This window comes from Canis aureus, chromosome 22, assembly GCF_053574225.1.
Source record: "Canis aureus isolate CA01 chromosome 22, VMU_Caureus_v.1.0, whole genome shotgun sequence".
In the NCBI taxonomy this organism is placed as follows: Eukaryota; Metazoa; Chordata; class Mammalia; order Carnivora; family Canidae; genus Canis; species Canis aureus.
The window spans coordinates 3,003,399-3,017,273 of record NC_135632.1 but is presented as its reverse complement, the minus strand read 5'-3'; the positions used below and the strand labels follow the sequence as shown (position 1 = coordinate 3,017,273).

General features: G+C 40.2%; 1 protein-coding gene and 1 non-coding gene across 4 annotated transcripts in view; one reads left to right on the top strand and one right to left on the bottom strand.

Annotated features, from left to right (window-relative positions):
• The window catches only part of GMPS (guanine monophosphate synthase), a 76,472-nt gene that overhangs the window by 2,926 nt on the left and 59,671 nt on the right, over positions 1-13,875 (top strand). Inside the window, exon 1 of one of the 3 annotated variants that reach the window (XM_077864619.1) lies at positions 12,417-12,496. The exons of the other annotated variants lie outside the window; for them this stretch is intronic. Coding sequence (XP_077720745.1) covers positions 12,476-12,496 — 21 coding nt within the window. The 5' untranslated portion in view covers positions 12,417-12,475. Of the gene's footprint in view, positions 1-12,416; positions 12,497-13,875 lie in introns of those variants that run through there. 3 annotated transcript variants of the gene reach the window in all.
• Positions 1,366-1,470, bottom strand: LOC144294430 (U6 spliceosomal RNA). The gene has a single exon (XR_013361810.1). It is a non-coding gene; the product is annotated as a U6 spliceosomal RNA (small nuclear RNA).

The window sequence follows — 13,875 nt, the reverse complement described above, 5'->3', positions numbered from 1 at the left end:
CGGGCCTCCCGGGCGCTGTCCCGGGCCTGGTCTCGGGAGGGGCCGCCCTGAGTCGCGTCCAGGTGTGCGGAGTTGGAAAAGTCAGGTGGGAACCGGCGCCCTGAGGTCCTGGGGCCCTGGTTGAGGCGCGGCCCTTTCCCCGCTGGGCGGTCGGCGGGCGCCCCTCCTGCCCCCGCTTGCTGGTGCCCCCTAAGCCTTCCCCAGCTGTCGGCTGGACAACTGAGAAAAGGCGGTAGCAGCGATCGGGCTCTTTTTAAACCGAGAAAACTGAAGTTTGGGCTTCGTGAAGCTCCCTTCTCAGGGCCATAAAGGGGGCTGAGGACACCCGAGCTTGCAGCTTCTGACCCCAGGAGCAGTGTCCACCTCCTTGTGCGGCTCTTTCCTGTACGCGAGCTCGCTTGCAAAAGCACTTTTCTCCCTTTTGAGACCTACAAACTTCTCTCCGTGCTGGTAGAGGAAATGACTGTACTCCTAGGAGGTCTCAAACCTAATTTACAGGCTTTGAAAAATATGAAGTGAGTGATTCGAGAAAGGGTATTTTCACCGAATTAACCGGCAGCAGAAAGTTCAAGGCTCAGTTTCCAAATTTATTTGTCTCAGGAGTATGGAGCATAAAGTTTTTTTTTTTTTTTTCTAGTTGATATTTTTGTCTGTTTTGTTTAACCTGCGTTGAGCCTTGATCAGTTTGATATATTTGAGCCTCAAGAGAATTGCTGATTAATTTTATTTCAAGGTCCTTGATGTTTTATAGCTACTCAAGCATGTGTATTTTTTTTTTTTTTGAATAACAATTAGATGTGAACTGAATTGGAAGCACCTTCTGGAGGAGTCATCAGGGAAATAACCTATTTCATCAAATCTATTATTATTTAATGTCCTTAATATTAAACCATGATATGTCATTGATCCTAAGAAACATTTCCGGTAAAGAGATGGGTAAACATGGGATAACGTGCATAATAAAGTAGGTGAAATGAGATACTTCTGAGAAGTCCATCTGGAAATCTGAGTAGGCATCTCTTTTCCATAGTTTACCACCGAACCACCCTTCCCTCTGGAGTGAAGTACACGCACTGTTCCCAAGCTCACTACGTGCATCAGTTGTGGCTCTGACACTTGTGTGTAAATCCTGGTTCATAAATTAAAGCGGAAGGAAAGAGCTGATTTTGATCCCTATTCTGGTACATTCAGTTTGTATCAGGATTTTCTAAAATGACATTTCTGCATGATAGAAATTAGGAAGAGACCTAATCTATAAAAGCATTTGGGCTAATTGATTAACTATCCAAAGCAGAGGTTATTGTTTGCTAAGTTAAGTTGATATAATGTTTTTAAGAAGTTAAGATCTTATTTATTTTATTTTTTTTAAATATGGAACGCTTCATGAATTTGCGCGTCATCCTTGCGCAGGGGCCATGCTAATCTTCTCTGTATTGTTCCAATTTTAGTATATGTGCTGCCGAAGTGAACTTGGTTAAGATCTTATTTAATGGTTTATTTTAAAACTTTTTTACAGCTACTTAATGTTGTTATAAATACCATATAGGTCAAATATTCGACACAGTAACTACTTTCTGTTTTATTAGAGCAGGATTATCAGAATAGTGTTCTTTGGGCTACTGGTCAACTCCCACTTTTTGGCCTTATCCAAGCCTCAGACTCTTGGTTGGAGAAGTAGGACTTGCTCCATCACCTTTACTGAGATGTTGACTAGGGTAAATCATACTTGGATTAGAGATGTTTTATAAGTTGATTACATGTGATACAGAATCTTTAATGACTTGTGTTAAACTTTTTTTTTTCTTGTATTAAACTTTTAAAGTTGGCATTTTTTACACTTAAGTTTTTGAATCCAATTGAAAGATTACGAGATTTTTTTTTAGCCTGGGATGCAGAGTATTAAACAGCTGTACTTTTATGGTAACCCCATAGAATATATTTTTAAAGATCAAAGACGATTTTTTTTTGCTTCATATTAATATTAGTATATTCATCTAGGGGTTCACTCAGTGAAGCACCTGACTTTTGATTTCTGCTCAAGTCATTCAGAATTTCAGGGGTGTGAGCCCTGCATCAGGTTCTACCCTGGGCCTGGAACCTCCTTCAGATTCTCTCTCTCTGCATATTGCTACTGATTAAGTGGCTCTGGTGTCTCAGAAAGATAGTGCCTTAAGATGTGATATTAATATAAATCAGAGTTCATGAATACAAGAAAAAAAATCTCTCCTTCTTCCCTTCCCCTCTTTAAAAAAAAAAATCTTCATCTAGAATGTAAAAGCTGTTACAGACAAAAGGAATAGTTTTTATGGTTTCCTGTTCTTAAAAGAATTTGAAATTCCTCCAGGAACCTCAGATAGCCTTGTCTTTAGCTGGTCCAACTTGTTACTTAAGGAAGATAATTGTTTTTTAAGTATTTTTTTTTAAATATAGGCTTGTTCTGTGCCTATTCAAATGTATTTTTTTTTTTTTAAAGATTTTATTTATTTATTCATGAGAGACAGAGAGAGAGAGAGAAAGAGGCAGAGACTCAGGCAGAAGGAGAAGCAGGCTCCATGCAGGGAGCCTGACATGGGACTTGATCCCAGGTCTCCAGGATCAGGCCCTGGGCTGAAGGCGGCGCTAAACTGCTGAGCCACCTGGGCTGCCCTCAAATGTATTTGATACTTTTAAAAAGACTAATCATATTCCAAATGATGCTGTTTAAAGTGATGAATAATTATTTGCTATCCAGAATTACCTCTGTTATGGTGCCTTCTAACCTAAACTCTGTTTAGATGCTCAAAATGAATGAAGTCCTTAGGGATAAAACATAATTCTGAAGCACTTTGTGAATCAGCAGAAGAGTAATCCATTCTTAGAATTTCGAATCTCTGTATAGCATATGTAATTCTGGGTTGTGCTGAATATTTTTTCCTGCTCATTGTGAAGTAGAGCTGTTTCTATATTTGCTTAAGAATCACAGTGGTTTGGGACGCCTGGGTGGCTCAGCGGTTGAGCGTCTGCCTTGGGGCCAGGGCATGACTCTGGGGTCCTGGGATCAAGTCCCGCATCAGGCTCCCTGCATGGAGCCCGCTTCTCCCTCTGCCTGTGTCTCTGCCTCTCTCTCTGTGTGTCTCTTATGAATAAATAAATAACATCTTAAAAAAAAATCACAGTTGTTCAAAAAAATAGCTTTACTATAGTAATAATGTGATATTAGTTGGTTTTCTACTGGTGGACTCTTGCCATGGCTTCAGGTTCATTGTTTTGAGGACCAAGGAGATGGTTTACATAATTATGTCTGTACATTCCCTAATACAGTACATCATAATGCGATGGGAGTAAGATGTTTGGTTATAGTAGTATGACCATATATTCGTTGTCTAAACTGGGGCACTTGAACATAAAAGGAGTTGCTAAAAATAAATTTGTAATTGCTGTAAAATAAAATATTACCAGACAAAATAAGTAGTTGTGAATTTATACAATATAGTAAATAAATGGCAAAATTCCTGTATCAAGAGTTCTCAGATTACTGTCTCTGGACATCGTGCACAGGAACACACAACATTTCTTTCCTGCATATACTTTATAGATACCTTACTCCTGTTTCCCACTGATCCAGCCGATGGTAGCCTAGAGGTTTGGGGCATCTTGCAAGCTGAGCAATGGTTGCGGCACTCAGGACTGGATAGGGTTAGCTACCCCTGGATGCCTGTGTCCAAGATCAGGAAAGGATCTGGAAAAAGAAATGGGATATCAGTGGTTGCCTTTCGGATTGAACCTGAAGTTGGAAGTGAGAACTCTGTTCATTGCACCTGTACTATCCACAGAACTAGACACGACCATGGCAGAAGTAGAAGGATAAAGGGGAAGTGTAACAAACCCATCCTATGGTACTTTACTGCACTGACTCATAAGAATATGTTAAAAAATGAAGAATATGAGATAAATGGGTAAGTGTGGGAATAATAGGTGTAAATTAGGACAGTTCTGGGCAAACTGGGCCATGTGGTCACTCTAGATACAGAGCACATATTGCCCTGAGTTTGGATCTTGATTTCAGCAGTGACATCTACTTAAAATTTGGCTGAAATTCGATTCTAATATATATATATTAGAATAATTATTTCTAAGCTAATAACTGTTGTGTTTATAAAATTCTTAAAAATTAAGTGTCAGATTACTTTTTTTTTTTTAAAGTGAGAGCAGTGTTGAAATCAAAAGGTAAAATAATCTGCTCTAACCTACCAAAACCTTTGCAGGGGATATTTCCCAAACTTCTGTTTTTTTTTTTTTTTTTTTTTTAGTATTTTATTTATTTATTCATGAGAGACAGAGAGAGAGAGGCAGAGACACAGGCAGAGGGAGAGGGAGAAGCAGGCTCCATGCAGGGAGCCTGACGTGGGATCACACCCTGGGCCGAAGGCAGGCGCTAAACCGCTGAGCCACCCAGGGATCCCCATTTGCTCATCTTTGAAAGCGGGTTACTTGTCTTTTTACTGAGTTGTAAGAGTTCTTTATTCTACCGACAAGTTTCTTATCAGAAAGAACACTTTGCAGATGTTTTCTGCTATTCTATGGGTTTTTACTTTCTTAATGGTGTCCTCTGATGTATAAAAGCTTATAATTAAAAAAAAACTTATAATTCTGATGAAGTTCAACTATTTTCCTTTGTCACTTGTCTGTCTTTATCTCATCCAAGGAGCATTTTATTGGGGAGGGGGGATTTCAGGTTTTTATTTAAATTCTAGTTGTTAGCATGGAGTGTGATATTAGTTTCAGGAGTAGAATTTAGTGATTTGTCACTTATATATAATACTCAGAGCTCATCACAGCAAGTGCCCTCTAATACCCATCACCCATTTAGCCCATCCTGCTCACCTCCCCTCTAGCAACCCTCAGTTTGTGCTTTATAGTTAAGAGTCTCTTTTACGGTTTGCCTCCTAAGGAGCATTTCCTAATGATCTTGAATCTTCTGTAATTGCCTTTACTTTCTTCTCAAAGCTTTATAGCTTTAGCACTTATATTTAGGTCTTTGATCCATTTTGTTGAGAGACCCTAAGTTACACTTTGGTGGAACATTTTCATACTGTTGCATTATTGTCATGAACTGTGAGAGATGTTCCCCCCCCCCCCCCCCAACTCTGACATCTGATTGGGTAAAATGAAGTACCAGACTTCCAGCTTTAGGCTGCAGAGATAACTTTTTAAAAGGTAATTAAAGGTGATTAGGAATAAAAGTGTAAACTTTTAATGGGTGGTTAATTGGATGCTTGACCCACTTAAGCGGATTTAACCTGATGGAGCGGCTCTTAGGCCTGTTTTTTTTTTTTTTTTTTTAAGATTTTTAAAAAAATTTTTATTTATTTTTGACAGTCACACAGAGAGAGAGAGAGAGGCAGAGAGAGAAGCAGGCTCCATGCACCGGGAGCCCGATGTGGGATTCGATCCCGGGTCTCCAGGATCGCGCCCTGGGCCAAAGGCAGGCGCCAAACCGCTGCGCCACCCAGGGATCCCCTTAGGCCTGGTTTTTTTTTTTTTTTTTTTTAAATATTTATTTATTTATTTTTCATGATAGTCACAGAGAGAGAGAGAGAGAGAGGCAGAGACACAGGCAGAGGGAGAAGCAGGCTCCATGCACCGGGAGCCCGATGTGGGATTCGATCCCGGGTCTCCAGGATCGCGCCCTGGGCCAAGGGCAGGCGCCAAACCGCTGCGCCACCCAGGGATCCCTTAGGCCTGGTTTTGACACTGGCAGCGCTTGGCCGTCTGAGGCCCTGAAGGCCGAGGGCAAACAGTTGCTTATTGCAGGTTTGTTTCAGTTTGTGGAGATGGTTTGAAAAAGGTCACTAATGGGTATTTTGTTTGCTTGTTTTTACTGAGTTTAGCAGAATGTCCATAGCCGAAGTGTCCCAGGTCTTCAAGTGTACGGTGGGGCTTTTGGCAAACGTGTACACCTGTGTTCCTGCGTGTCCCTTGGCTCCTCCAGCAGCAACCACTCTTCCCGTTTCGGTAGCCAGACATTAGTTTTTCTGCTTTTGAACTTTATATGAATGGAACCATACAGTGATTTTTTTTAGGCTTCTTTCACTCAGCATAATGTTTTTTTTTTTTTTTTTTTTAAAGATTTATTTATTTATGATAGAGAGAGAGAGAGAGAGGGAGGCAGAGGGAGAAGCAGGCTCCATGCTGGGAGCCCGATGTGGGACTTGATCCCGGGACTCCAGGATCGTGCCCTGGGTCAAAGGCAGGCACTAAACCGCTGAGCCACCCAGGGATCCCCCAGCATAATGTTTTTGAGATTTATCTATGTTGTTGTATCAGCAGTTCGTTTGTATGGTTGCATTGTATTCCACTGTAGGATACACCAGAATTTGTTTATCCATTTGCATGTTGATGTCCGTGTGGCCTGTTAACCAGTTTTTGTGGACATAGATATTTAATATTCTTGGATAAGTACCAAAGCGTGGAATTGTTGGGTCAGAGGACAGCTCTTTATAGGTTTTGATATTTTCTGTTTTGTACAGTTGAGAATATTTAGGTCATAATAATCTACTCGATGCCTGGAAGAGATAAACATTGGTCAAGTAAAATAAACTTTTAAAATATTGCATCATGACACTTTATCCTTAGGAGTATTTTTAAAAGTACCTTGTTCAGCTGTATTTTAATGGAAATAGGATGTGGTTTGTGGGCAAACAGGCTACTTTTAGATTGGCTTTATAAACATGTACCAGTAGAAATGAACAACTTCTTCATTTGATGATAGCAATCTGAATTTTATTTTTTAAATATTTATTTATTTTAAAAGATTTTATTTATTTATTCATGAGAGACAGAGGGAGAAGCAGGCTCCCTGTAGGGAGCCTGATGTGGGACTCGATCCCAGGACCTTGGGATCATGAGCTGAGCCAAAAGGCAGATGTTCAACCGTTGAGCCACCCAGGTGCCCCAGCAATCTGAATTTTATTTTTATTTTATTTATTTATTTTTAAAGATTTTATTCACTTATTCATGAGAGACACAGGCAGAGGGAGAAGCAGGCTCCATGCAGGGAGCCTGATATAGGACTCGATCCCAGGACCCCGGGATCACGCCCTGAGCCAAAGGCAGACACTCGACGAGTGAGCCACCCAGGTGCCCCTATATTTTCAGGTGTTTAATAACATTCTTGTCAGCTTGTCTGTGAGGCATGTTATTACCCTGGTATGGTCAATTTGGGGTTTACCAGGCCTAGCTCTCCAGAGGTTAATAGTGCCCCTAAGTGGTTCCTCTTTCCTGATGTTTTTTCTTTATTAATTACACCTTGGGAAAAAGATAAGTATGCATTTGTGTTTTAAATTTCCAAAGCTAGGGATCCCTGGGTGGCGCAGCGGTTTGGCGCCTGCCTTTGGCCCAGGGCGCGATCCTGGAGACCCGGGATTGAATCCCACATCAGGTTCCCAGTGCATGGAGCCTGCTTCTCCCTCTGCCTATGTCTCTGCCTCTCTCTCTCTCTCTTTGTGACTATCATAAATAAATAAAAAAAAAAATAAAAAAAAATAAATTTCCAAAGCTAGAAAATCAGTGTAATGTGTATCTTAAGGACAATGTCACAGAGAACTATATAGCCATTTTGTGTAATTTTGCCCTCTGTCCTTCTGTACTTCGCTATATGTGGCTGGGGAATGCAAAATCCCAGTAGGTTACGGATTTAGAACCTGCCCTGGGACGACTGGGTGGCTCAGTGGTTGAGCTTCTGCCTTTGGCTCAGGTCATGATCCTGGGGTCCTGGGATCGAGTCCCACATCGGGCTCCCCACAGGGAGCCTGCTTCTCCTTCTGCCGATGTCTCTGCCTCTCTCTGTGTGTCTCTCATGAATAAATAAATTAAAAAAAATAATAATAAAAAAAAGAACCTGCCCTGGATGCTTGGGTGTTAAACAGTTTTTGTAAAATTTCACTTTAGCTGGTATGAAACATTTTCAGAAGGATATGTGATACCGATTTATTGCTGACAAGTTTGTGAGTCTGCTCAGCCTTGCTGAGCTCCTCTACTTGCACCCTTCTGGGGCCTGCGAGGCTCATGTTTGCGCGACGGCGGAGGCGCAGGATGCAAGTAGAGTCGTCCAGTGGCCTGGCGCTCTTCTCACTCCTGCCCTCATTACGTCGGTCGAAACAGAGCCTCATGGTTGAGCCCAGTGTCAAGAATGAGGAAATATATTCTGCCTAACGCAGGATGAGCTGCAAAGTCACATGAGAAACGGCAGAGCGGTGGGGAACAGTGAAGAGTTAGGGCCACAGGTAGAGTCTGTGACACACGGAATATTAAGAACATGCATCAGGAGAGCGAAGAGCATAAAGCCCTTAACCAGCTCAACGGTCACAAGCACGTGCTCAGACTCCCTTCATCTGTTGACGTGGTGCCTCACAGTGAGAGGTACTTCCATATTCTCTATTTTGTACATTAAGATCAAGTATTGCCCACTTACCCGTTTATTATCAAGTTTCTCATTAGTCTTTCCCCTAATGATTTTAACAGCCGATGCCTAGTTCAGTGCTTTCCACCGATCTGCTGGAAAGAACCATTTTTTAAATTTTCAGTTCACCAGTGCTGATAATGCAGGAAATTTTTAGACAAATGAGGGATCCCTGGGTGGCTCAGCGGTTTGGCGCCTGCCTTTGGCCCAGGGCCTGATCCTGGAGACTCGGGATCGAGTCCCACGTCGGGCTCCCTGCGTGGAGCCTCCTTCTCCCTCTGCCTGGGTCTCTGCCTCTCTCTCTCTTTCTGTGTCTCTCATGAATGAATGAATAAATAAATAAATATTAAAAAAATTTTTAGACAAATGAAATTTAAAAATCTGTATGTGCTGCCGAAGTGAGCACTGAAATTTAAAAATCTAAAACATAGTACATAAAAGCCCCAATTCCTTTTTTCTTTTCTTTTTTTTTAAAGATTTATTTATTTATTTAATAGAGATACAGAGAGAGAGAGAGAGGCAGAGACACAGGCAGAGGGAGGAGCAGGCTCCATGCAGGGAGCCCGATGTGGGACTCCATCCCGGTCTCCAGGATCATGCCCTGAGCCGAAGGTGGTGCTAAATCAGTGAGCCACATGGGCTGCCCCAAAGCCCCAATTCTTATTGTAGATTGGGCAGAAATAAAGTTATTTTATCATCTTGTTATATAACTATGTGAATGCTTACAGAGAATTTATGTACCTTTTATTATGAACTAGTCACAATCTGCATATCAGTACGGGTCCTTTCGTAAGCCATACACAGTAGCTTAGGTCTATTATTTTATTAAAGGTTGAAAAATGGTGATACTCTAATTCTGTTTTTCCTGGAATTATTTTATTTTATTTTATTTATTTATTTATTTATTTATTTATTTATTTATTTATTTATTATTTAATTATTTATAAAAAATTTATTTATTCATGAGAGACACAGAGAAAGAGGCAGAGACACAGGCAAAGGGAGAAAGAGGCTCCATGCAGGGAGCCTGACATGGGACTCGATCCCAGGTCTCCAGGATCATGCCCCAGGCCTACGGCGGTGCTAAACCGCTGAGCCACTGGGGCTGCCCCTCCTGCAATTATAAAGAACTTTCATCAACTATACAGTTACTTGTGGTAGAGTTCATACTGGAAACACCGGATGCATGCTTGGTTCCTTCCCATTACTTTCACCAGTTTTTAAATTTAAAAAAAATCTTTGAAAAGATTTTATTTATTCATTTGAGAGAGAGACAGTATGAGCATCTGGGAGAAGCAGAGGCAGGGGGAGAAGCAGACTCCCCACTGAGCAGGGAGCCCTGCTCAGGACCTGGAGATCTTGACCTGAGCCAAAGGCAGATGCTTAACCATCTGAACCATCCAGGTGCCCCACTTCACCAGTTTTGTGAGTAGTTTTTTCAAGTTTTATTATTTGCAACACAATGTAGTTCAGGCACGTATTACAGTAGAAAGGGCCACATATAGAGGGGAGATTGGGTTCATGAAGTAGAATAGTAGTATCTTGAAAAATGAGCCATGTGCTGAATACCTGTGTAATTGTGACATTTGCTTAAACTTAAGGTTTTTTCCTTAAAAAAATGTATAGATTTTTCCTAAGCTAAAATTCCTTTAAGGTATTTTAGGAGTAATAATTATGTGGGATGCAAAATTGGATCTCTTCACAAACTCAGTATATTTAGCTCTTTGATTATCTTTCATTTGCACATGAAAAGTGTTGTCTTGAGGTCCTCCAAAGAGGGGCAGTGAAATTTGGGAATAAATCTGTGTTATTTCTATTTCTCTGTTTACATTTTTGCAAAGAACTTTTGGGGCTTGTTCATGTGACTAGGTCCACACATGTGCACATTTAATCAGCTTCAAAAGAAGTATTTTTTGTTGTAATGATCGATTGAGTCACAATAGGAATGCAGTCAGTAGAGAAAACAAAGGGTCAGTATAAAGAAAAAACTTGGGAGGAGTGTAAACTGAGATCAACACAATTCAGAACTTTTCCCTTCGGGCTTCCTGGGTGGCTCAGTTGGTTGAGCATCTGACCCTTTGTTTTGGCTCAGGTCCTGATCTCAGGGTTGTAAGATGGAGCCCTGCATGGAGGCGCTTGGGATTCTCTCCTTCTCCTTGCGGCCCTCCTGCTCATTCTCTCTCTTTCTCAAATCTTGAAAGGAAAAGTTCTTTTTTAAAAAATATTTTACTAGTATGACAACAGTTGTTGCTGAACGTTGTCTGTGTGTATGTGTGTACACAGCCAACTTTTAGAAAAACACAGATTGATTTGGGCTAATTAATAGTGGTTTAGATTTAGTTAGAGATAACCTTGTTCATTTCTCAGTTACCTAATGTTCACCAATGAATGGAAAAACTACTGTAGTAAAACTTTAAAGGATTTAAAAATCATGAGGTAAGGAATAATATACTTTGATTTTCACCAACGGTGCCAATTTTCTTAGTTGTTTAATTTAGAATTGGCTACATTTGTCAGATAACATTGCCATAACTTTCTGAAAAGACTTCTTTTAGGATAATTGAAATCCAAGGGGAAAATAATTAATGATTTCAAAAGGTTTAAACATTGGTATTATAAATTATAATGTTGGACTAAGTTTTTATTTCCCTGCAAGTTTGATAAGAAAGAGAATATAGCCTTGTGGTTCTATTTTCTTATGTGATGTTCATATGTATAAATTAAATCCATTAGAACTATATTTAGTTTATCTGAGAAAATGGACTTCCTCAGTCATTCCTGTGGTTAGGGTTTGTGTATGGGGGTCTGTCTTTAAGTGAATGCTAGAAGTAGTATTGGAGTCCAAGCTAAACTGCTTTTTAATTCATTGATTTAGAGAGTTCATTCAAACTGTGTTCATTCTGTTTAGCCCTGGTGCCCTTGAACTTGAGCCGTTGGCACTTTAAATTTGTAGAAGATGATTTGCAATGACTTTAAAGAACCAAGAGACAGTTATTCAAAAGCAGATGAAGAAAAACAAAACAAAAGCAGATGAAGTTCTAATCAGAAGTACAAATTGATTCAGTATGAAGATGGTGGTGGCTTCGTTCCATATAACATGTAGAAACAAAGTAGGAGTGATGAATGTACCTACTAAGTGCGTGGAGTTGCATTAGGGAAAAGAATTTTCTCAATGTATGAAGTCAGTAGCAGACCAAGGGCAGTAAGATGCTAGGACAGTAGTTTATGTCACTAGGGACTTGTATTTCCCAGACCTATTGAACACTGAAAACTTGATTGATTGATTGAGAGAGGCAGGAGAGGCAGAGAGGATCCCAAGCAGGCTCCATGCCCAGTGTGTGAGCCTGACATGGGGCTCAATTTCACAACCCCGGGATCATGACCTGAGCCCAAATCAAGAGATGGGTATTTGACTGAGCTCCCCCCCGGGGCCCTGAGAACACTGAAAACTTAAAAACATTCTAATTCATCGAGGGAATTCCAACAGAAGCTCATAGGTTACATACTCAGATTGAAGGAGATAGAGAAAAATGAACTCATGAATTGAGTGATCATAATTTTTGTTCAGTGTTTAATGTCTACCAATGTGAAATTCTAGATAAATAGAGCAGAAGTCCGTGATCATAATTTAGGCAAAATGAAACAGCTGAAGATTGGTAAGCATTGCATATACAACTAAATGTGTACGTATAGTGTTGTATATTACTGTACCAGGGGATACACATATATATTATACAGCATAGGAGACTTTGGCTCTTTGGAGAATCATCTACCACTTACAGATCCCAAAAATATATGAAATGAATTAGTTTTGGTATTTTTAAGCTTTCTTTTGTGTTTAGTCTGGCTCTTCTAAATTTTTTTTTGACTCGAGTTGTCTAAGAACTGTTTTTCCACACATTTTCTATGCCATCAAGCGCATTGATGATTCAGCATTTCTTGAGAATGCTCAGTTACTTCTGGAATTTTTTTCCAGGCCATTGACAACTCATTCTGCAAGTTTTGATGCTAGTACTTCCTTGATCTTACCAGAAGATGTCAATGGAAGTTTTTCAGGTAATAACCAGAACTCAGTTCTTCTTCAAAAATTTTTTTTTTTTTCCAAATGGTTTTTAAATGTTTTGCTGACTGAAATGTTAAGGGGTTGCACTTGTCCAGTGATACTACCAGGAGTAACAACTCACTGCACCCTCCAGGGGTCTTACTCAAGTGTTTATAGAATGCATAGAGAAACGACAGACTTGGTGAGTTATATAAAGCTCCAGAATGTCTATCCTAGATGAATTTCAGCCAAGCTCAGCTATATTTCTTTTTGCTGAAATCCTTGGGGCATCTTTCTGCTCTAAGGGAAATTTTCTGAGACACTCTAGGGAATCTCTTTCCCTTGGGGGATTTTATGTCAAATTGTACATAACTATGGCCGTGGCATTGACAGCTGTGTCATTGAGCTAATGGAAAATTTAAGATATACTGTGATTTTAGAGACATCTGGCTTCTTTTATTTGGCATGTCTGAGATTGATTTATCCATGCTTGGATTTTTTCAGCCAGAGAGGACATTAGCCTCTGTGGGATCATGGAGAGTTTAAAGAGCCATTTAGGGTAAAGAGTAGGTCAAGGTCTTAAAAGGCTTGGAAGGTATTTTGGACTTAATTGAACTTTATTCTAAGGGGAAATCATTTTAGGATTTTAAGCAGGGAGAGGACTTGGAATCAGAATTAATTAATTAAATTTTTTTTTACTTTTAAGCACATAGGCTTGTTAACCAACTGATCAAAGTCAGGATCACCAATAATGAAAATGACATCATGTCCTTTGCATTTTGTTACATCAGGAATAGGCATAATTAATTATATCACCAGTGCAAGATTGTTCCCAAAAAATGTTTATCTGGAATCTAATCATAAGACTATAAATAGATCCTGGTTGAGGTATATTCTGCAGAAAGCTGGTCTGAACTTTTTTTTTTTTTTTTAATTTTTATTTATTCATGAGACACACAGAGAGAGACAAAGACCCAGGCAGAGGGAGAAGCAGGCTCCCTGCGGGGAGCCCGATGAGGAACTCAATCCTAGGACCCCAGGATCATGCCCTGAACCAAAGGCAGATGCTCAACCACTGAGCCACACAGCGCCCTGGTCTGAACTTTAAAAAAAAATTTTCGTGCCCTAAAAGACTGTAAAAAGGTAAATCGATAGTTCTAGGTTGAAGGAGACAATGACAATGTGAGTATAGTATCTGTGGTTTTTGATAGGGTCTGGAATTAAAAAAGAAAAAAGAAAAAGAAAAAATACCTCCCAACAACTGAGGGGTACCTGGGTGGCTCAGTTGGTTGAGTGGTGAACTCGATTTTGGCTCAGGTCAGGATCTCCCGGTCCAGGATCTGTCTCCCTGCTCAGGGGTGTGTGTGTTGCTTCCAGAGTTTATTTCTGCCTC